Source organism: Pagrus pagrus (genome assembly GCF_965226575.1).
Source record: "Pagrus pagrus genome assembly, chromosome: 23".
Taxonomy (NCBI): domain Eukaryota; kingdom Metazoa; phylum Chordata; class Actinopteri; order Spariformes; family Sparidae; genus Pagrus; species Pagrus pagrus.
This window is the reverse complement of record NC_140205.1, coordinates 8,457,355-8,480,164: the sequence shown is the minus strand read 5'-3', so window position 1 is coordinate 8,480,164 and position 22,810 is coordinate 8,457,355. Positions and strand designations below refer to the sequence as shown.

The window sequence follows — 22,810 nt, the reverse complement described above, 5'->3', positions numbered from 1 at the left end:
ACGGCAACAGAAAACATGCAGCTGCTTTTATCATTTGAATTAAAACCCATAAGAAGATCAGAGTCATGTCATAGCCAGTTTTTCCTGTAGCACTTTGTGACTGCTGTGGGAGGACAGTCTTATTTTGGTGTTACATAAAAACATTGCTGCATTCAGTGTTCAGATAAGGGTTGTTCATGGTGCTGCTTCTGGTTTTGTTTGTTAGCTAGTTATTTCTGTCTGTGAGCTAAAGAGCTGCCTTGCCTGCCCGCCTGTCTGTAATGCCGTTGGCTCTGCTTTGAGTGTTGTCGCTATGGCAGCAATGCAGAGTTGTGATGAGCCCTCGGACTGTGTGGTAGAATAAAGGCAACTGACAGAGAAGCAGTGAAATTTCACTGGATATCTTCACTAAATATTGTTTTACATTCGTGCTGGGATTTGAGACGTGTATGTCCAGTCTCATTTGCCAGCTGGGCTTGTGTCTGATCACTGAATAAGCCAAGTGAGCTGTTAGGCGAGCAGAGGAACTTAATTTCATGCCCTGTCTGCACTCCTTTACAGATATAGATATATTAGTTTACATTATGTTACCGAAAGCCATTCTGGGACTTGCAATCTTTCATTACTGGTGCATGCACTACTTTGAAGGGCGATCAAATGTATCGTTTAGTGCCTCCCAAGTATTTGTGCGTTGGCCTGCTGTGTTCCTAATAAAAATAAACAAGTGTTACACGCATACTTGCAGTGAAAGCATGCACAAACTGAAAGAGGCTGATTTTTGTGAGCTTGTAAGCAGCGGGGGTGATTCCTACCTTCAGGTTAAGCGAGTGAGAGGTCACAGCAGGTATCTCTCAGCCAGAAGCTCTACACAATCTGACATCATGTTGGCTAACACTGTCACGAGTGAGCTGGCTCCTTGCTTACAGTGCAGCAGACGGACGCAAAGACATGGTCACGGTTTACAGCGCCGCTTACACACACACACACAGGCATACAGAGACATGCTTGGTTAAGCTGCATTAGCCTATGTCAGGAAACATCTTGGAAATTGGCATCAGCGCGTGCGCAAACATGTATTGAGACATGTGTTGTAATGTTTGTAGGGACACTCCAGGTGTGTGCATGTTGGCGCCGTATCTATGAACCTCCCAGGAAATCTCCAGAGAAAACAAACTCTTGGTATTGTGACAAGTGTGTGTGTGCGTGCGCGTGTGTGTGTTGCGTTCGCTCTAGAGGTCTGTAGGGATTTTCTTGTGCCAGTCGTCATTATTATCTCTGTCTGTCTGGATGTGTCTGTGTGCTGTTTGTCCGAATTCTGCAAGCAAGGCCATTTATGTTTGCGTGCGGGTGCGTCTGGGTGTGTGTACCAGTGCACTGATGAACTGTGACTGTTCCTGCCAAGCCCCTCTCCTCTGGTTCCTTTTAGTCTCCCAACACCACACACGGCCCTCTCCTCTCGTGACTGTACTAATTGCGCTCAGACTGACAGATTGGCGGACCAATGGTGTCTGGCTGCAGCAAAACATAGGACACGAGTTTCCTCACTCCTCTCCCTCTTTCCACTCCTCCCCAGTGTTACTGCTGTGGCACATCTTCAGATGTGAGTTATTTTGAGCTTGGGAGTTGGAGTCAGCTTTTTCTTCTCTCTCCTCCTCCCTCTTTTCTCCCCCCCCCTCTTTTTTTCTACTTTCTCTCGTGTGCATCAGGACTAGCCCAGCGTAAAACACGAGTGGGGAGCGATGTCTTTGCTACTCGGTGACTCACTGTTACACCCACTCACTCGCTCGCTCGCACTTGGCGTGTTTGGATGTGTTTGTGTGTATCTGCTTTGACGATGCACATGCGTCGAGTCTCAAGTGTTTGTGTGTGTGTCTCTTCATGCATCGTAATGTATCTGTGTGCTTATGTGGTTTAAGTAGGGTTAAGGACGGTGCTGATGGAGCACATCGAGAGGTCAACTCGCTGTCCTTATATAAGGCAACACAATGGCTCATCCCCACGCTACTCCATACAGCCCTGCCTACTCGTCTAACCTCTCTCCAGTCCACCCCTGTGTGTGCGCGCTTGTGTTGACTTTGTAGATGATTTAGCCTCACAATACATCTCTGTCTGTCCTGTCTGCCGCTGCCTACCATAAACCATCTGTCTATCTCGCTGTCTCTTCTTCTTTTCTTCTGTCTCCATCTTATTTTTACTTTCACGTTATCAGGTTTATTTTTACACTGGAACACTGCACGTTGATTAGCATTTCTGTAAATACGGCAGTTTCAGCACAGGTCTGAAAAGTCTGGCAAAGTCTGTGGGCAGATCTACATCTCCCTGACTATGTGAAGTGCATCAGAATGTGTAGATAAGTCTGGAAGGCATGTCACAAAATAAATGACTGCGTATTTTTGTTGTTGTTGCACAGCTGCCATTGTGTCACATAGTTATTTTTGAACAATTGCCATACAGTAGTATGGTTTCCCTGCTATTGTCTGCACATGATAATGAATTCTATCTCACATCTACAATTGCAGTCAAAACATCAAGGTCTCAAAAAGGTGGTAGAATATGGAGATGGAAAATGTGTTGTAATGCTGTTAAACCTAGTCAGATTATGATAATACACTGCGATGTAGGACAGGATGCTGCAAATACAATGAAAAAATTAACTGACATCATCCAAATGCTGTCAAACAGAAAACTGACACTGTATTAAGTAAAAAACAATAACATGTGGGACCAAAAGACAAACAGACGGATAAGAAGATGACAGCTAACAAGCAAGCAACAAAAGCAGCAATGTGAAAGACATAAATTGGAAGGAAGCTTGGGGATTGTATGAATGGAGTTTGTGGAAGGTATTTGTGTTGATTTTCAGTGGCTTTTTTACAACAGAATCAGGCCCCTTTCATTATGCAGATGTCTTAGTTGGAACATAATACTCAAAGTTTATGTACTGTTGAAATTTGTAAAAATCTGCAGGGATGCAGTTTTAGGAAAGTCAGTCTTTAAGCAGACGGACCCATCTGCTCCCTTCTCCCCATTTGCAGCTTCACTTCTCCCCCCTTTTCGTTTTCGTCTCCTCCCTCCCTCCCTACCCCCTCACTCCCCTCCCCCCCTACCCCCTCACTCCCCTCCCCATCCTCCAAATCTTATGTCTGGCCATGTGCGTGCCCTAAGCTCGCCCCTAGCCCCGGCATGACACGCTTTGACCTCAAGTTTGGGAGGACGATGACTAGGGAGGAGGGTCGCCAACCTCATGATTCACTTGTGCACCATTGGCTGGGCGAGGCAGATTTGTAGCCAGTATCCGTCCACACTACAGGATGAATATTTTTGGCCCCGGTGCACTGTTTGGCTGACACGGTTGGAAAAAAAGCAAGGACTTGGCTTACTTTCGTTTGTGTTGGGGCAGTAGGAGGAAGTTACACAAAGGGTGGCATTACAAGTAGCAACGGCACACACCACCTGAAATATCTTTTTGAGCATAAATTGTTTTGATATAGGACATTTCTAAATGGGGGCTTCGTGTCCTAGCTGCACTGCAGTTAGCCTCCCACTGCCTCACTGTGTCTGTCTGCAGGGCCAGTCTGACCGTCTGTCTGGTCCAAATATTCAAAACGGCTCACATGCTTTAGCTTACATTTTTCTCTATGCCATGATCCTTATTAGTGACTGCGCAACCATGACATGGCCTGCAACCCGTCACAGCTGTCTCGGTACATTTACCTGCACCAGTCTGATAGCAGCTAATCTCGAATTGAGTGGCTGCTCGTCGTTATGGTGCTACAGGTAATTTCATTCTGAAATCCCAGTTCTCTCTCGAGTCTATTGTGGGATCAGTTTCAGTCAGTTTAGTAGTGACTTATTTGTATTCCGGTGCATGAGCAATAATGCTGAACGTCAGATTATTAGATCTGGTATATTAGATTTTGTGTTGTAAACCATAATCGGTTATATCCTGCATGTTCTTGCTTCAGGAATTGTATGCCTTCCCTCGCTGTTCTTCTCTGCCTTTCTCTCGCATCGTCTCACTCACTTCACCCCAACCCTCTGCAGCCATTAAATGTTTACACATGCACCAATGAGTAATGCTATTTAGCGTGCAAATAGTAAATGTTGACTGTCTCAGGCTACCAGTGCATTGCTAAATCAAAAAAAGGATGTCCACTTTGTCTGGAATGCACACAGCAGTGTGTTCCTCACCAAATATAGGTTTCACAGAACGACACGCTCGTCTCAATCAGTTAATTGCAAAACTAAGGCCTAATACTGTACACTCCCCCCGATACCACAGCCACCCATCAGAAAGCATGACGTGCTCCTGACTCATGATTTCACCCTTGAAGTTCCAGAAGCTGCAAATGCTCCCAGCAGTAGCATCCACACATTTGCAGCCCAGCCCCTGCAGCCCTGCGACACTGTACAATCCAGCTAGCGTCATGCCTCTGCAATAGTCAAAGATGATTCCTGAGCTTTAGTCGGTAATTTGGAACGAAGGGAATTTACCCCAAATAGAACAGAACTCCCCCCGAGGTGAGAGCAAACTGTTGTTATTGGGTCACGGTTGAGACATAACAGTGACTCTCTCCTCTTTTTCTGTAACCTTCATGCAACTGCACAATAATAGTTTAAGGATGCTGCTGCACAGAGGTTGTCTTGTCTCAGTGATTTAATGACGCACAAGTTACCAGTTTTTCTGTATCTCAGGAGTGAAGTGCCTTGATTGTAAATACTAATCAAGGTTGGACAGTCTTGTGTGTATTTTGATTGGCAGTGGGGCACATTTATTTTTCTAATTGTTGAATTACACTTAACTGAAATGCTTAGGCTTCACCGATTCAGGTGCAGCGGCCCTGTGGCTAAAGGTTGAAAACGCATTGACTTCCTGAGAAACACAACACCGTGTCAGGGGTGGAAATTGAGAACCAGTTCCAAATTGACCCATTGGAATTGTGTGCCTTCGAGCTTATCAGTTCATTCAATCGATTCTGGCATGTATTTTTGACGTCAAACACATGTATGCTGCTGGAAACTTGCAACAAGAAGGAGACATGGTGGAGAGGAAGAAATGGTCCAACAATGACAACAGTGCCAGTTGTACTGACATTTCTGTGAAATGATCATTTCAAGTTGGGGTGTAAACACCAGTGATATGTTGAAACATAAGTTCCAGGTGTATTTGATGCTCTACACTGCCAAAGCTTCCCAACATAACAAGAAACCTTGAGAGTAACTCGGTACTATCACAGGCCAAAAAAAGATGCATTCAGATGTCAAATTACTCAGAGTTTCTGTGTTGCATGGTGCCTCAAATGGGATCGTGCTGCCAGGAGACTGCACCAGCGGGGGAGGAGGAATACTCTGCAAACCTGTTGCAGATGGAAAAAGCCTCGCTGCAAGAGTTCTTCCTCCCCAGCCGGGAGCTGGAAACTGGCACCAACCAGGCAGAGTTCATGGACCAAACAATGACACTCTCCCAGTTGTGTCCTCCCACGCCACCGCACAACCCTTCGCTAATCGCAGCGACGCCTGATTTGGTCTGAATGAGCCCTTAATGTCCCATTTAGTAGCACTGCAAATGATGTGGAGCTCTTTTGTTGTTTTAAAGAAGACCAGGCCCACTGTGAAATATTGGGCAATCGATTGGCATCATGGAGTCCTTGATTCCCACTAAAACATAGGCAGCCTAATGTATGTTGTAGTTGAATATTTCCTCTCACTGTCTCAATTACTTGTTTTCTGACTCTTTCACCTTGCCGTGTTCTACTCGCCTCGCTCCATTCCCAGTAGACCTTTCTAAAAGATGGAGGAGTGGTACCTTTTGTCCTCGTTGTCTGCTTCTCCACTCCTTGTGCCTAATTGGCATAGAGTGCTGACATTTACACTCTTCGCCCTCAGTGACATGGCTCCCTTTCCAGCTTATTAGTTAAAAATGATTTTTCTTTTTTTTTTGTTCCCTGTTGGAATTTGTCCTGTTGGTGTAACCTGTGTCTATCAGAATCCTAATGGCCTCCAAAATAGAGTGCTACCATTAATAGGCTGTGTGTAAAAGCCCCTCAGGATGCACACACTATCATTCAGTATCTGGGAAATGTCCTAATATACAAGATTGAGGAAATATGCTCCAAGCATTGTCCGTTTGGTGTAAGTTATCCTCGTTCCCAGCAGTGGACGGATACCACAGCTCAGGTACAAAATGGAGGATTCCTGGCTGGCGGTGATTCTAAAAGGCCCCATCATCCCACCACAACTGACTTGGTAGGGATGAAAGACCCGGACGATAAGCCCCGGCTGACACAAAATGGAGGACATCGGCTCTTGGCTTGAGCGGTGGGGGATTTCCACTGGCCATGTGTGAGATTAACTCACCTCTGAGGTTCCATGCTGTGCTGACTCCGCCAGCGAGAGTGGAAAGAGATGAGAACGGGGGAGTAAGAAAAGAAAGACAGAAAGCTATTAAACTCAAAGGTTATTACATTCCTGCCAAGGTTAGAGGAACTCTGTTGGCTGGTAGATTTGGCAGTTTCCAGACCTCCTTTACCAGGGCCAATCCAGAAGGCCTCTGGTGCAATCACATTTAAACTTACTAAAAATAACGACGGCGCTTTGGAAGGAAAACTTATTGTCGCTGAAGGGGATTTTTCTGTTTGACACCAGTGTAGTTTGCTGTGAAGATTTGTCTTAAAGACCTTCTTAATGGAGCTACAAACACACACGCACACGAACATCCAGACGCATGCTCGCGCACCCTTTGCCCCCTCCCCCCATGTGTTTCCGTCACATCCATCTGCCCAGCTGTGTGCCACACCTGGCAGCTCCCAACAACTGGAGAGGCATTAAAAATGAATGGAAAGCATTGAAGAGAGGAGGAAATGAGGAATTAATCCAACCCTGTGTGTACATTTGGAAGAGTGTTACTTCTGTTTGTATGACAGATAATGATGGCGTTCATAGAGGAGCGTGGGAGGGGCAGGGGTGGCGAGCACACTGGTATTGTCATTCATAGCCTTATTCCTCCTGTTAGCGCCTGTCGTTTATTTTCCCACTGCGTCATTGTCATTTGCTGTATAATTTTTTTTTTATCCCGCCCCTACAAAAACGGCACCTGTCACTGTCTGTGTGCGTGTATGTGTGTGTGTTTGTCTGTTCACACTGGGAGCAACACAAAACCTCAGCCTCCTTTGAAAATGCAAATAGGTTCTATTTGTGGCCTGCTCCTGTCAGAGAGTGGGTGAGCATATTGAGGGAAGTTTTTGTGTGCAGCTGTGTGTGTACGTGCGGCTACATCTGTGTACGCACATAGTGTCGGCTCGCCTTTTGCGCATGTGTTTAACACAAAGTGTCTTTGCCTTGGCTGTTTGTGTCTGTGTCCTTGGTAACTGTGTGCTTTGATTTTTGGGTGCGATGTGTCAGTATCGACTGCAACAGAGATGTTTGTGTTTGAGGAAAGTGCGTGCGCGCGTGACATGCCGTCGCTCGCACGAAAATGTTTCACACCGAGTTCAGAGTCCAGATCCTTCCTGTCGCAGGACAAAGGTAGAGGGGAAAGAAGGAACAAACAAGCCGACTGTGCAAATCTGTGTGTCTGTCTGCATGAGGTGTGTGTGGGGGGGTGTTTTTGTGTGTGTGCATGTTTCTCAGAGGTCTGCATCTGGGGCGGATATGTTCAGCAGGGCAGCTTTGAAAGTGCATTGTGAATAACTTTCTCTTTCCATCTCGTCCTCCCCCCTTCTTCCTCTTCCTGACCCTCCTCCCCAATCTCTCCTCCATCCTCCCTCCATCTCTCTTCAGGAGAAGAACAAGGACAAAGACAAACGTTTCCGTCCGCTCTACGATATCCCCTACATGTTCGAGGCCCGCGAGTTCCTGAGGAAGAAGCTCATCGGTAAAAAGGTAAGAACCAGTGACAGACCATGAAACGTTCTTTGGCTGTGTGTGAATGCGCTAGTATGTGAATCAACTTGATTGCCTCTTATTTAATGAATTAAACACTAGCTCTAAACAGAGATTTCCCCCAGTGGCTGTAGTACATGCGCTCCAACAGCCTTCTCCCGCTCACCGGTGCACATACACACACTTCTAAAGCCCTAAGCTAGATATCTATTTCTCTCCTTCTCTGTTTGAATACCAAGTACTCTCAGTAGATACCCTGGGGCTTGGTATCGGCCCGGACGCACCCTTTAAACAAGCAGTGTTGATTTCCCCCCTCTTGTGTCTATTGATCTACTGGGTCTGTACACCTTGGGGGCTGCTATGATTTACACACATCTGACCCAGCAGAACCCAGCACTGTAGAATGCGCTCGAAACACACAGCACCGCTTAAACATCTGGGTCTTTTTGTTTTAAATTTGAATAGAATTATGAATCGAGCTTGGTTGTGTGAGTTTGAGAGGGAGAAAACACTTCAGCCGACTGAAATTAGCTTCAGCTTTGCAAGAAATTCAGGTATTCGAGGCGAGTGCTGATTTGTAACCAGCTCAGTCACGTTTTAAACGAAGCAAGCGTTGCCTTACATATCAAAATAAAGCTTTCAACGTACACATTAGGTTGTACCCTCAATAAATCAGTAAAATGATGCCTAAATTGTTGTTGTTGTCCGTATAGGGGCAATTTTGCTGCCTACAGTGCCTGTAATGGCACAGGGAGAAAAGGCGGCTGTTGCTCACAGGCTCGCCCAGGGCTGTTGTCCACTAAACGAGTAGAATGATGGTTTATATTTTTTCTAAAAAGCGAACATTTAACACTTGTCAGACACAGAGGGCCCACATTATAATGAAACCACGCTGGAAAAGATTGGAATCTTGCAACAATCCACATGAATTTCAGTTGAAAGTGCAGATTGATGGAAAGCGGTGTCATATGGTGCATTTATGCACAATCATTCTGACAAAATGACTTCCCCAGTCAGACGTTATCTCATAAATTCAACGCTGCTTTGCTGCTGACTTTTGAGAATTAGATTTTGGTGCTCAGACCTCCACAAATCAATTCTCAGTGTGCTTTTTAGAATCCCAGCCAGTGTTTCTGCTCTGTTTCTGAACAAATGCACAGATTTCAGGGGTCCAAAGCACAACACCCGACAATAGATGGAGCAAACATTCCCATCTCACTTACTTTCATAAGTGTACAGAGTTTAACAGAACAAAAAAACGTTTTCAGCGCAGCCTGATAAACACAAAAACATGCACCCACTCAAAGCCAAAAGCCAAGAGAGTTCCTTTTGGCATTCAGTACAGGAGTGAGATTCATGTCCCTGTCCCAGCATCTCATCACAGTCATTTTAATCATCCTCATTAATGTTTTTTTAATGACAGAAAATTCAGCCTTAAGCTGGCGTTTGACGAGTGAAGCGAGAATAATGATTCTGCTGTTTATTTGTGGTGTTTGTGTTTGGGGATTATGAGTGTGTTTGTGTGATGGGAATAGGGCGACCACTGTTTCCCCCATGAATTTTTTTCAGCAGCGGTGCTGAGCATATGTGCTGGCCCCTTACTCACACGTGGCAGAATATCTTAAAATGTATGCGTTAATGAATGGGAGTAAGGCCAGTTTCAAAGCTAATCGAGGAGAAAGGAGAATAGGCACTGGTTATTTATAAATGACATGACAGAAGACAACTCCAGACAACGTTCCCTCTTAGGTTACTTTGTCTTATTTGTGAACTAAAGTTCTCACCGCTGGACACACTGGTAGTAACGACATGCAGCTAAGCCAAGTAGTTAACGTTACTTCCTGTAAATGTAGCTAATGTTGCATACTAGCTAAAAAGCCTACTGTTAGTAACAACTCTGCTTCTGGACCAGAACTTAGTTCAGACACAGGGGAGATGTTTGCCAATGCTAACCTGCCTAGCTTTTCCAGCAGTTGGCGAAACAATGAACAAGACTTTTCTTGATCTTCAGAAGCTGCAGCATTTACTAACTGACACAGTCCAGCTTTAACTGTACATGTAGGGCTAGAATGACAACTTACCGCCAGCCGTTTTCTCTGCCACTCACTTTCTGTTATTGCTCAACCATACGCACACACAAGGTGTAAAAATATTGTCCAAATATGCCATTAGCCTGATTAACACCCACACTCATGCCAAGCCATATGAGTGTTAAGTACCATTTCGGGCTTGTTTTTAGAATTGCATATTCGCAATAAAACACAATGTCTTGTGTTTGTGCATCTAGATGAGGACATAATGCATATATATGGGCATTTAGAGTCAGAAACATGCATATACACACATGCAAACACACACCCGTCTATGAGCATTAGCTGTTTACTCATGCTAGTCTTAACGGCATGCAACCCAGAGGAAGTGGACGATAACGGTGTGATAAAATAATTATGGATTCATGTGCAGCGTGTCTGCTCCGAACCTTAACATGTTTTATGTGTTGTAATTGTCCTCAGCCCATGCAAAATACATCTTAACTGTATTGCTTTCTTATATTCAAGGGTGTTTCAAAAGTCTATCCCACCCATTAAGCTGTATACGGAATATATGCAGTGCTATAATGGCAATGTGTATGCATGAACAGTCACTTGATGTACGTGTGTGCATGTTTGTGTGAATATATACTGCATGCACAGTACGATGTGCTTTATACACATATATTTTTGGCCACTATATTCCTCAACATTTGATTGGTATTGAAGTTTGGTCTCCCAAGTGTGTGCTTATAGGTTCTTACAAGTGAGTTAGGTTTAAGTGGAGACCTCTTGCCCATTTTCCATCAGCGCAGCCTTCTCCTTCCTCAGTCTGCAAAATCAATAATGGAAGATCTCTGGAACGCTGCTTCCCTCCCATTCCTTTATTGTTGCTAGGACACGAGGGGAAAGATTTAAATTAAACCCTGTGTCACCATGTATCATACATTTTTTTTTTTTCTCTTTTAAATAATTAGAGACCCTATAAATGCCAGTTTTTCAAAGGTACAAGCAACATCCTTCTGCTGCCTTGGCAACAAGAAAGAATTAGTTTGGATGAAATAATCACAGCTCTCTGTGGGTGAATGTTTATTTGCGAGCACAATACTTAACCCTTGAGGCTTTATTGTTAATCCATACTACCTCGGCCTACTTGAGTTGTCAAGTTGGATGCAGGTAGGTGCAGTGTACAGATGCATGTTGCACTCTCAACAAGGAGAGGAGTTTAGTCGACCCACTTACTGTCATCCTGTCTCCGAACACTAAGCTCTATAGAGACGGATTTGGAGCAGTAAGCATTAGTAGAAGACTCTAAGACCACTGCTTTCCCTGAAATTCTGCTCCAGAGAGCCCCACTTTTATCTTCCCTTTTCTTTTTCCTCTCCGACACAAGTTGAGACAAAGGTTTTACCTCAACAGTGGGGTAATTGGGCCTTGACCCGGTGGATTTAGAAGAAAATACTTTGGTTTGTGTCTTCCCTGAAAAGAAGAAGGGGGAGAGAACATGAATCACCTACTGAGGTGTGACTGCAGATCTATTCACATCACAGGTGTATCTTTGCATCATCTAGCTCAAACTGGATTTGACCTAAGCTAATCGTTCCATACAGTCACAAAATTACGAGTTATCAGATCGACCTACAGGTATTCCCTTGACAACATTACGTATCAAAGCTCAGAGACGGGCAAAGAGTGCAATACATTGCATGAATTTGGAAACAAGCAGATTTTCCCCTGACTGAACCTTCCAGGACGTGACTTAGCATCAACTACAAGTCTCAGTGTGCTGAGCAAAAGCTCAAAGCCCTATTGCCACTGCTCCGCTTTAGGAGAATAAAGCTACATTAAATGCTTTTTTTTCCTATTAAACCCAGCTATTCCCCATCTCTATAAGGAGAGCATGGTGCTTTTGATCTTTTATAAGCATATCTAATATCCATATTCAAAAGACTGACATTTTCCTTCTTTTTTTTTTATTTGGCAAAGCAGAGTCTATGTTTGATAGCTCTCAGTGGCAGGAAGGGATTGGTGCAATACCTGGTCTGATCTTTCAAAGAGGACTTCACAGCTACAGGTGGTGATCAAATCTGGTCTTGTTCACAGCATCAACTCAAACAACTGTACATGCTTGATCAATTTCAAGTCGACAGAACTCTTTTGGATCATTTTGTACTTTTTCCTCTGGACAAGAGCTACATGAGACACAACTTAGTTAACCATCACTAGGTTAAATTAAAGTAATAGTTTTGTTTTGACCAGGGTGGTCATGTGTCGCTATCATTGAGCAACTCATTTTACCTCGCATACAAAAACGCCTCCTCTGAACTGTCCCTTTAAGTTTAGCCAAATGTGCACCGAGGCATTTTCCCTTTTCTCCTCTCTGTCACTCCACGTCCGTCTGTCTGTCTCCCTCTCTCTCTCACACATATCCCCACCCCCATTGAAATGGCAGCGCTTGCATGGTGACATAATCCCAAAAAGCTCGATTTGGCTAACTTTATAAGTAGTGCTTCTTGTGCGCCTGGGTCTCAGCCTCAGCAGAAAAAAAGTCCAGTGGAAATGTTGCATTAAGCCACTTATCAGGGTTGAGCACATTCGGATAATCCTGCATGCTCAAAGTGGCTCCTGTTATGCAGCTGCTTGTGTAGTACTGTTAGCGCCAGAGTTTTCCCCTCTTTATTTGTGTGCATGCGAGTGCGTGCATGCACTGAGAATGCCGTGTGTGCACAGCGCGGTATTTGATGTGGTGTGTATTTGCGAGAGTGAGACCTGACTTTTGGGGCAAGCTTGAGGTGTGTGCGTTCAAGTTGATGCAAAGCTTGTAGACCTAAGCGTCACCAGGTCCCATGGTTGAAAATCCAGATGGGGCTCCCTCCTTTCCCTCCTTCTCTTCCCTCTTTTCCTCTCAGCGTTGTGCTGTCCCAGCCTGAGGTTTTTTCCTTCCAGCACAGCTCTTTTCATTTATTGACAGCCGACTGTGATTACAGCCTGTTAAAAACACAGCAGCAACTTAAGCATCTCTCTGACGCATACACTTGCACCTTCTTGTGCTTATTTTCTTAACCATCATTCCTCCCCCTTTCTTGTCATTCTTTACCTCTTCAAGCCTCAAACATTTGAGCCCGACTGATACTTGATTTTATGGTCGATACAAATATTGGGGGGAGAAAAATTCTGACATCAATCTATAGATATACACACATTTCTCTGCATTGGTCCCTCAAAAGTAGTTATCAAACATTTGTGACAAAAATATGTACTGATATTTTACAGTTTCACAATAAACCTTATTTTCTAAAATGGCACCAGTAAACTGAACCTAAAAACTCCACTGGGAATTTAATATTTATAAATAAACCCAGGCATCTTTTTCTCCATTACAATTCCTTAAATAACAGTTTAATATTGTTGCATATTGAACAACAAATGGGCCGATACAGATATATGTATCTGTAATACTCCAATATCAGCTGATAATATCAGCCAACTGATGTGTCGTCGGGCTCCGTTAAAAATAATTAAAAAAAAAAAAACCACTCTGATTGGTTAATATACATTGTGCAGTGTGAGATCTAATGTTGAACCCTGTGGGCGGTGGTAGCTCAGGCCTTTGAAAGCTGACCAATCGGAGCAGACTGTTTTTGCTAAGGGGGCGTTAAAGAGGCGGGAACTAAAATGGTGCATTGAGGCAGAGGGTGAATAGAGGTGCTGCAGCAATTGCCAGCAAGGAAACTAATGGTTTTTGAACTTTTAAAGCATGTAAAACATATTATAGTAGGCAACCATAGTAAAAGTATTAACCTGAACATGTCTATGATATGTGACCTTTAAAATATTTAATCCCCTGTGATTACTGTTAGTCATGATGCAGCACAGTACAGCATCCTTACCATATCATATTTCAGCGATCAATCACAGAAACTCCCATCGCACCTACAAACATGTGACAAATATGATTCCTTTGGCAGAGTAAACCAAATCTCTGCTTGTGGCCTCAGCAGAACAAAAACATTTCATCTCACGCTGCTCCTGCCGTCCTTGTCCTTATCACTCCCCCATTTTCTAATCCATCCTGCGCCTCTCCCCCTCTGCCTAACGCTCCTCTGGTGTAGAGTGGAGGGGTTCTTATAGATAGCTTTGCCTTATCAGGGGATCGGTTAGATGGCCCGTGGACAATGGTCCTGGAAGTCTCTAATCTAACATCGCTTGGTCAAAGTTTATAATCTGTCGTCATCTCGCTTAATAGTGGGACTACTGGTGTTGTGCTTTCACAGCTTATGGCATACAGCATTGTATTTTGTGTGATTCAATCTCCTCCTTAAATCTTCTCTTTGTTTGCATTGGCTTTCTCATTTACTTATTTCATTTCACCTCATTTTGTGTCCTCGATATCTAACTTGAATTCTTCCTGTTTTTCCATTGCTTTGTCTGCCCCCTATTCCTCAAATACAATGGCCCGGCTATGCCTGGCCATTAAACAAACATTAAAAAACGTAACCAAGGCAAAAGGTTTTGCGTTTGTTTGCTTCAGTTGAATGGCTTCACTATTCAATCATTCTGAACAGACGTGAAACTCTGTCATGTCTGGGCTACGAGGAAATGAAAAGCTTTCATGTGGGAGTGAGGATAAAATAATTTCCTTCGAAACAATAAGAATGGGTTACACGGGTTGCATGGTTACAAAACTTGATGAATTTGGGGGTGTTTTAAAAGCGGATTTTGCATAATGTTCTACGGCTGAGAGGATCCCAAACCAATTCTATCGCTGATAATATGATTGTTAGTCGAGATCCGGGTACTATTAATGTACTTTATGGTGCAGCGGGATGTTTATTTTTGAATCGATCATACAGGCGGAATGAAAATGTTGTCTCATAAAGGACAGATACAATTTGTGTGTTGGTGTGCAGACACTACTGCTGACCAACTACTCCTATGATTTAATTTAGAATAAAATGTTCCTTTCCCCACCTCTATTTCTTCTTCTCCATAATCCTCACACACACCGCTGTGGCAGTTCTAGATGCATTGTCTTTTGTATTAACAGTGGAGCCAACTGTGGCCTTCAAAAACCATAATCCATCCCCTGGTATCCTTTTATATTTTTCATCTCCTCCTTTTGAAATGCAGATGACACTTCCTGCTTAAACAATACACTACCACACATCGATTCTGCCTTGTCAAACGCCCCTCTCTTCCTCACGTCACCATGTCCTCATCCTGTCCATCTAATGACAAGTCGGCGTTTGTTCCATGTCCTGGTTGGCGTCTCTTTCATGTCCCTGTAATAGGCCTGTCTGCATTGTCTCTGTTTGACTTGTGTCTACGCTATGACACTGATGTAGAGCCCGATCCTCACTTTTTTTTTTTCTCCCTTCCTGCCATCACACTCGTCTGACACTCTGACACGTAGCTCTTAAACTGCCGATCATGTGTATCGGTACGGCTGCATCCCTGCTGTTGGCGCTGTCTGCCTGCGTCTGGCCCACAAAGCAGGCTTTCCCCATCACATGTCTGTAGATATGCGCGCACACACGAACACACACAGCTGAGTGACAAAATTGTATCTTCAGGGTGGGTGGATTGGAGTCTGTCCTTAGGGGGCTGTTTTGAGAACACACAGTGTAGGGTCATTTGGGTTCTATCACTGTCGCCCCCATCTCTCTCTTTGTGTGTGTTTTGTGTGCGTTTGTGTGCGTGTACTGTCCCAAACACCCACAGTGTGTTAATACTGCTCCTCTAGGGAGATCTACAGTGCTGCCTGATGTGATTCACACCGACTGGGGGTGACCTTGACAACTGGGACAAACACACACAAACGCACACAGACGAGTCCGAACACTCCCTACACTAATTATTACCATAACTGCTGTTGCCTTCAGTTCATCTCGGTACTCTTGCTGTGTTTTTTTGACCTCTTCTCCTGCTTACTTTGTCCCTTTTTAGGTCAATGTGACAGTTGACTACATCAGAGCAGCCACCGGTCCAGGAGAAAGCACGCCCGCCTTCGCAGAACGCACCTGTGCTACAGTCACAATCGGCGGCATGTAAGTAATGAGCCGCATTACACCAAACTGAATGGTCTACTTTTCATTTCAGACTGTTTCATTCTCCTCGATGAGCTTCGACATGAATGAAGCGTTCATTTCTGTATTTGTACCACACACTACTAAGCCTCCCGTAGGAGTTTGTTACAAATAAGCAGCCCTCACTGGCAGATCATACAGTATGTAATTTGTCAGCGTAAGAGACTTCACTATAACATTTCATTTTATTACACGGGTGGTCTCCCTGCGTACGACTTAAAAAGTTAGGAGATGACACAGACATCATTTGTAAATGCTTAGAACTTGTAATCTCATCATGAATCACAAAGTAACCTGAAAGTGCCTCTTTTGTGTTTTAATTTCCATGAGAAGGGTCGTCTCCGCGCAAGCAATTATTTTCTATCTACAAACACCGCTTTGAAGAAATCCGCTTTATCTGTTTGAAATGTGTATTTTCATACAGCACCACAGATATAAATGTTATTAAAGACTCAGAGGTTGATATTTAATAAAAAACGGATAGTAGGGCTTTATTTGCCACAGGACTTGAAATGAAGTCCGTTCTCGCCAAACAAAACAAAACAATAGTTGGAAGCTGCACTTATCTCCTGGTTTTCTCTGTCTGTATAACTCTCTGCGGCACAAAGCCGTCGCATGCATACTTGAACACACGGATCCCTCTTTGCCATCAAACCAACAGTCTTGCGTCTGACAGCACATGTGTGCGCACAGAGGTCAGGACCGGACCTCATGACATGCCAATCACAACCCAGCGATAGTCCAGTACACCAGCCGATCCGCTCCACAGATAACAGTTGGCACGGCCCCCCGTGAATGCCGAGGTCAAGGGGTGATGCGGTCAGTGGGGTGTATGTTTTTGACCTTGTTTAACCTTGTCTAATTGTGTTGTTCCCAATTTCGCTGCTTGTTGTAAGAGAGAGGAAACGGGCTCAGCTTGAGACTGCAAGAGAATCTTTGGTGAAAGCAAGAATTAATGTTGTTTAAGTCTGTTTGCGCTTAAGATGTAAAACCTCATATGCTGCTGTTATGACTCTTAAGGTAAAAGAGATTTCTAATCATAATGGGAATACTCCTGGTAACAAAAAGGTTAATAAAGATAGAAACCTTTGCTAAAGGACCAATGGCAATATTTTGTAAAAAAACCCTGAATCACTTAGCTCGGATACAATTTCATTTTCTTTTTACGTGATGTTATTCAAAGGTAGATACTGCTCTTTCATCTGTTTGATGCTTTCATATCTCATTATAACAACACTTTCACTAACATAAGGTTGAAAATCTAATTTACCTTTCGGGCCACAGACTAAAGAAATCGTCAGCTTGAGGTTATCCAAAAGTAGCAGTAAGTCCGACTGGCGGTAGATGTCGCTGTCAGGTAGATTTGGTTAATTTAAGATGCTAGCAAAGCAACACAGCACCTCAAATAAGTGCAGCAGAACTGCAACATTGGTCAAACTTATGGGTTTACCCGTATATCTGTAAATGCTACAGTAATGGCTGAAAATGACAAAAGGAAATAAACAACTTCACATGTCTCCGGACTGCAAATCAACCGCCAATTGTCAACCTTATGTGAGTGTTGTTGTTGGTGTAACATAACAGTGATTTGGTCTATACTTAAAACTGTGTGGGGGGTGATGAAGTGAAGAAGCTTGGAGCAAACTGAATGTCCTCCATGATATCCAACACTAAAAGTGTCTGAATCTAGAAAAAACTGAAAAATCTCAAGATTTACTTATAAAGTAAACTTCTGGCTCTTTCCTCTGATATTTCGACCTCAGTTTTTATCCAAATGTTGATAAAGGTGATTCAAAGAGGTCAATTAAAACATTTTCCTTGTGACAACAAGGGCAATATGAGGACGGCCAAATGTACTTAATGACACAAGCTTGATTTTTTATTCCCCCCCCGAGTTTTCTTTCCTGTCCCTTCATTTCTTTCTCCCACACTTCAACTGGAACACCAATGTCCAAGGGCTAGCCACTAAGTGCTGCATTAAGTACAACAATACTCCCCTCTTTCTGCCCTTCATCCTCTCTTCTGTACATCACTAACACAGCCAGGAAGTGGTTAGTCAAGTGTGCAATGTCAACATTTAAGTGACCTTTGTTCCTCAGCAGAGCCACCTTTGGGATTTGTCATGCCCTTGTTGGTTTATTTATTTATTTTTTTTGAGTTGGCTCACTTAGCATTCAGTGTCAAGGAGGGGGTTGCTTGTTGTTTTTATTAATCTCCCCGTCTTTTCTCTCTCCCTTCAGTAACATAGCAGAGGCTCTGGTCAGTAAAGGCTTGGCCACAGTCATCAGATACAGACAGGACGACGACCAGCGCTCCTCCCACTACGACGAGCTGCTTGCCGCAGAAGCACGGTGAGGAGCGCACACGTGCACACGCATTCTTTCGCACAAAACCCTTTCACATTCCTTCCATCTCCTTTTTACATGAACCTCCACAGCTACAGACCCGGCACAATGGCGCTCTCAAACTGATGTTTATTCTCATAAAGACTTGCTCCTTCAAATAAGCACATGTATCTGCACACACTACACTCAACATCTCTCACACAAAGCACGCTCACACAGCCATCCACGAGTTGTGCATGACCTTGACAAACGTTGCTCTTGGGAAGTGGAGAATTGAATATGACCTTGAGGCTTTTTTTTTTTAAAATACCAGATTGCTTTTACATTTGCTGTGAAAGGCAACACGGTGCAGGTGAATCGTGTTAATATTTTTCTGAATTTCTTTCAGCTGTGACACCATCGATAGATGTTGCCACGTTTTTCCCAGGTTTCATGTCATCGCTCTCACACATGTATTGGCAGTTTTTTTTTCTTTTTTCTTGCACATACATGCTCGGACACACATACACCTTCCCAAGTGCCGGACGCTAAATCAGAGGCTCTCTTTACACAGGCCCTATGAATATAATTATATGGAGGTGCAGTGGAGAGATTTAGTACGAGCTTTATTACTCTGCCATAGATTAAGATCTGCTGGCTATAGGTAGAGCAGATGCAGCCACAGCCTCTTTTTATAGGACTAACTCTTTCACTCCCCTTTCTCTCCTGCAGTGTCACTGCCCACCCGCCCTCTTTTTCTCTCGCACATTTTGTCCTTCTTTCTCCACCTTAGCTGTTTTCAGTTTTGTCCTTCTTTGGCCTTACTCTTCTGTGTCTTCTATTCTCCCATTTCTCTTTCTCCCCCCTCCAGCTTCTCTCTCTTGCCCTCCCCCCCGCTCTCTCCCTTTCTCTCTGTGTCCCTGGTGGGGTCTTATTAGAGTTGATGAGAGGTTTCTGTCTCTAGCCTTGGTTTTATTTTTAGTTCCCATTGCACGAGGCCGATTGCCCCACAGCCTTCAAGAAAACTCCTCCTGGCTATCAAATGCACATATACTCTATACATGCTTGCATCTTGGAGGTCTTTATCTTGAAAGCGGTGATCTCCCGGTGACCCGTAGGTGGCATAATTCCACTCCACAGCCGCAGCCTCAACGGTCATCTAATTCGGCCTTGAGGCTTTTCACAGCAGTGATCACCATAACCAGTCATCATCGCTAAACCCTTAGCTGGCTGTAAAGAAGCTACCCTGGTCTCTCGGGTTTCTCCTCATCCCTCCATTCTATCAATTTCTCTTTCTCAACTAGCATTTCCACTTATCACAGTCCTATAGATTATCTGAGTGGTAAAAAAAAAAATCTCCCTCCAGTGCTTCCAGTTGAGCCATAATGGCAGTTCATGGAAGAGAAACTGGTATTAATTTACATCCTACTTCACAAAGCCACAATGCCTCCCTCTTTGTATCTCCAGTGATTACTCAAAGAGCTCCCATTTCTCCATGTCTGTTTAAGCCTCTGGCTTTATGCTTTTTTTTCTCTGTGTATTATGACTGTGCTCTAGCTCTGTTGGTGACATGTGTGTTTGTGGTTTCACTGAATTGTAGGGCCATTAAGAACGGGAAGGGGCTGCACAGCAAGAAGGAGGTCCCCATCCACAGAGTGGCTGATATCTCTGGGGTAGGTATCTTTTTTTTTTTGTTGTTGTTGTGTGGTTATCAACACAACACAAGGGTATTAGGACAAGCATCTCTCAAAATGCATTAATTTAATTGAATATTCTTAACTGTGGACTCATTTACACACAACCCCCATGACACTCCGAGGTGCCGTCAATGCCCAAGAGCCACTGACTCGTTCTATCACAACCCCCCCCCAATCCCCGATCCTCAAAGCCGGTTTCCTCATCTTAAAGAAACTTAAGAGGCCTCTAAAAATAATCAGCGCCATTAATAAAACCATCAGCAGTGCTTGGTCCTTGCTTGTTTACGTGTGCCCAGGGGCTTGATAGAGGCATCATTTGGCTAATGAAGCCTGATTGGGAGTGCTCACCAAATGAACATTAGCGTGGGGAACCCATAAAACCTCTCAGTAACGAGTAATGGACGATTGGTAGACATTCCTTTTTTTAAAGCATGTTTTTGTTCTCACTACCCCGGAAGCGTGTTTTTAAATTTGATGTCTCTTATGTCTTATGATTACTTCTTTAATCAGACATGTTTTAGTTGCATTTTTGATTTAGAGACTGTTGTTTTCTAAAAAGGGATTTCCTTCTTCCAGTTTTTTTTCCTTTTCTGACTGCCAATCCATCTCTTGAGCGTCTCCTACATACCACAAGAGATGCAGTCCTATATGACCACAGGCTGTCACAGTGCACTACTACGCCCAAGTGCAGGCTTTATTAACTCACTGTACGCTGCAGTGCTGTAGCTGTCCAAAGTATTCAATCTGAGTGGCTGTGTTTGATGAGCTCACATGGAGAGCAGAGCAGTGGAAAGTGCGATCAAGTGAAATGTGTGCCGATGGCACTGATACGAAGATTGAATGATGGCACTGCGATGGTCACTGTCTCATGCTAGGTAGTGTTCTTACTGTTGGCTTATTTTTAACACTGTATTATTCTCAAACCACCCAAGAGGAAAATTGAGGTCAGTCATTCAGGTGATGAAGTCACCCTTTTGTACCTAGGGGAAAAATGTGACAATGTATTGCATAACTTTACTGCAGATTAGATCTTTTCATTTTTTTACTGTGTCTTTTCATTAGATTTTTTCCCCCAAGTTGGAATAGCTGATTTGCAGTTTACTGTGACCTTTTGGATCACAAACTTGGATTCGGAGTCATTCCAGCTGCTTTTTCTACCTCAGACACACCTCTGTAGTTGAACCAGTCCCATTAAAGATCCTTGGAACCTTTTTGTGTGATCTAGCAAACCAGTCCACATTTCTACATGGTCCCTTACTGATGTCCCTCCTCAAAACAAATCAAAAGTCTTGCCTATTTGATTCGTAGCTTTTTTTTAAAAAATCACGCAACACAAAATGTCAAACCACTTTCATCAGAATAGTTCTGGTGTCTTTTATATATCTCTGGTCTTGTCGACTAGACGTCTCATTATACATTTCAGTAAGCCATTACACGGCCCTCTGTGAACTTCAGAAACATTAGCACCTCATTGTCTCTCTCACTTCAGCTCCCTTGTTGTACTTGTACTTGTGTGCTCTAGAGAGACATTTGGTTAATTTAATCAAGCCCTCTTTTTCCGCGTTAACCTTTTTTTTGCAGCTCAGAGTGGTCCACCAGATCCGGTGGTCCTGGATGAGCTCTGCAAGATGCTTTTTAAAAAGTGTCACGACCTTGCATTTGAACGGAGGCATTCAGCCAAGTCATTAAAGCTCTTTAACACCAACAGGACTTTAGAGTCTAGCTAATAAGTCGGACATTGCCTCTGCATAACTACTCTCAGATGTGATGCTGTTCCACATTGTCATCATCGTAACCTCCCTCCGTCTTATTGTGTCAGCAGGACAGATAAACTATTGGACCCTGTAAAAATAATTATGACAGGGAATTGTTGTGCTGACTGAGCAGCCCTGCGCTATTACATCAGGGGCTTTACTGCATTTTATACTTATAAACCCACCGAACTTAACAGGCTAAATTGACCGCTCTGTGTGCAGCAATGACTTGGGAGTAGTTTGCGGGGGAGGTGCTCAATAATTAATTTTGTTTAATAACAAATGAGAAACGGCAATATATGTCACATCCCACTTCCAACTGGAGATTCCACGTCTCACTTATTAAAAACTGTCCCTGTAACCCAGCGATGGCCATGGTGGTCTTTACATTTGATCACCACTGTGCTGTGTCATGCCTGTGTGTGACATCAGTGCTGTGAAGCCCCTCTGAACGCACCCTTATTAGCGCCACCGTGTCAGTAGTTTAGGTCAGCGCCATTACATGCAGCTGCGGCTCCCCCCCCTCTCTTAGCATTTCTGGCAGGTCCCAATAAGTACACACACATACACATACACACACACACACACACAGAGGATTCTCAGCACAGTCCAGGATCATTGCCAGTCAGTGCCGGTAGGCGTGTGTGCACGCGCATGCACCAGTTGTTTGGCTAGGCTAATGTAATGAGCATTCTAAAGGACTAAAATAGCAACATTGCCCCCCTCTGCATTCTTCCTCTCCCCTTCCCTTATTATCTTTTCTCCTCTGTGATACACACCCACACACAGCTGTACACGTGCACAAGCGTACAACCCCCCCCCCCCCCCAACACACATGGAAACACACACATCTATACGTCAGCATCCTTTAGCTTGGCGGTAAAGGTTTGCCGAAAGGGATTATGTACATTGAGTGGGATGCAGTCACAAATAGAGCTGAGATAGGTTTATAAACATATAGTGTAGGAGATGAACAGAGGTGGTGGGAGGATAGTGGATAAAACACTTGACTCACCTCATACCTCTAAAGGTTGCATAATGAGGTCCTCTCTCATGTCT

General features: G+C 43.9%; 1 protein-coding gene across 2 annotated transcripts in view; it reads left to right on the top strand.

The window, feature by feature from the left end:
* snd1 (staphylococcal nuclease and tudor domain containing 1) overlaps window positions 1–22,810 on the top strand; it is a 173,082-nt gene that overhangs the window by 21,971 nt on the left and 128,301 nt on the right. For both annotated transcript variants that reach the window (XM_084346557.1, XM_084346558.1), the window contains exons 12-15: window positions 7,759–7,860; window positions 15,837–15,937; window positions 18,217–18,327; window positions 19,901–19,973. In XM_084346557.1, coding sequence (XP_084202683.1) covers window positions 7,759–7,860; window positions 15,837–15,937; window positions 18,217–18,327; window positions 19,901–19,973 — 387 coding nt within the window. The remainder of the gene's footprint in view (window positions 1–7,758; window positions 7,861–15,836; window positions 15,938–18,216; window positions 18,328–19,900; window positions 19,974–22,810) is intronic.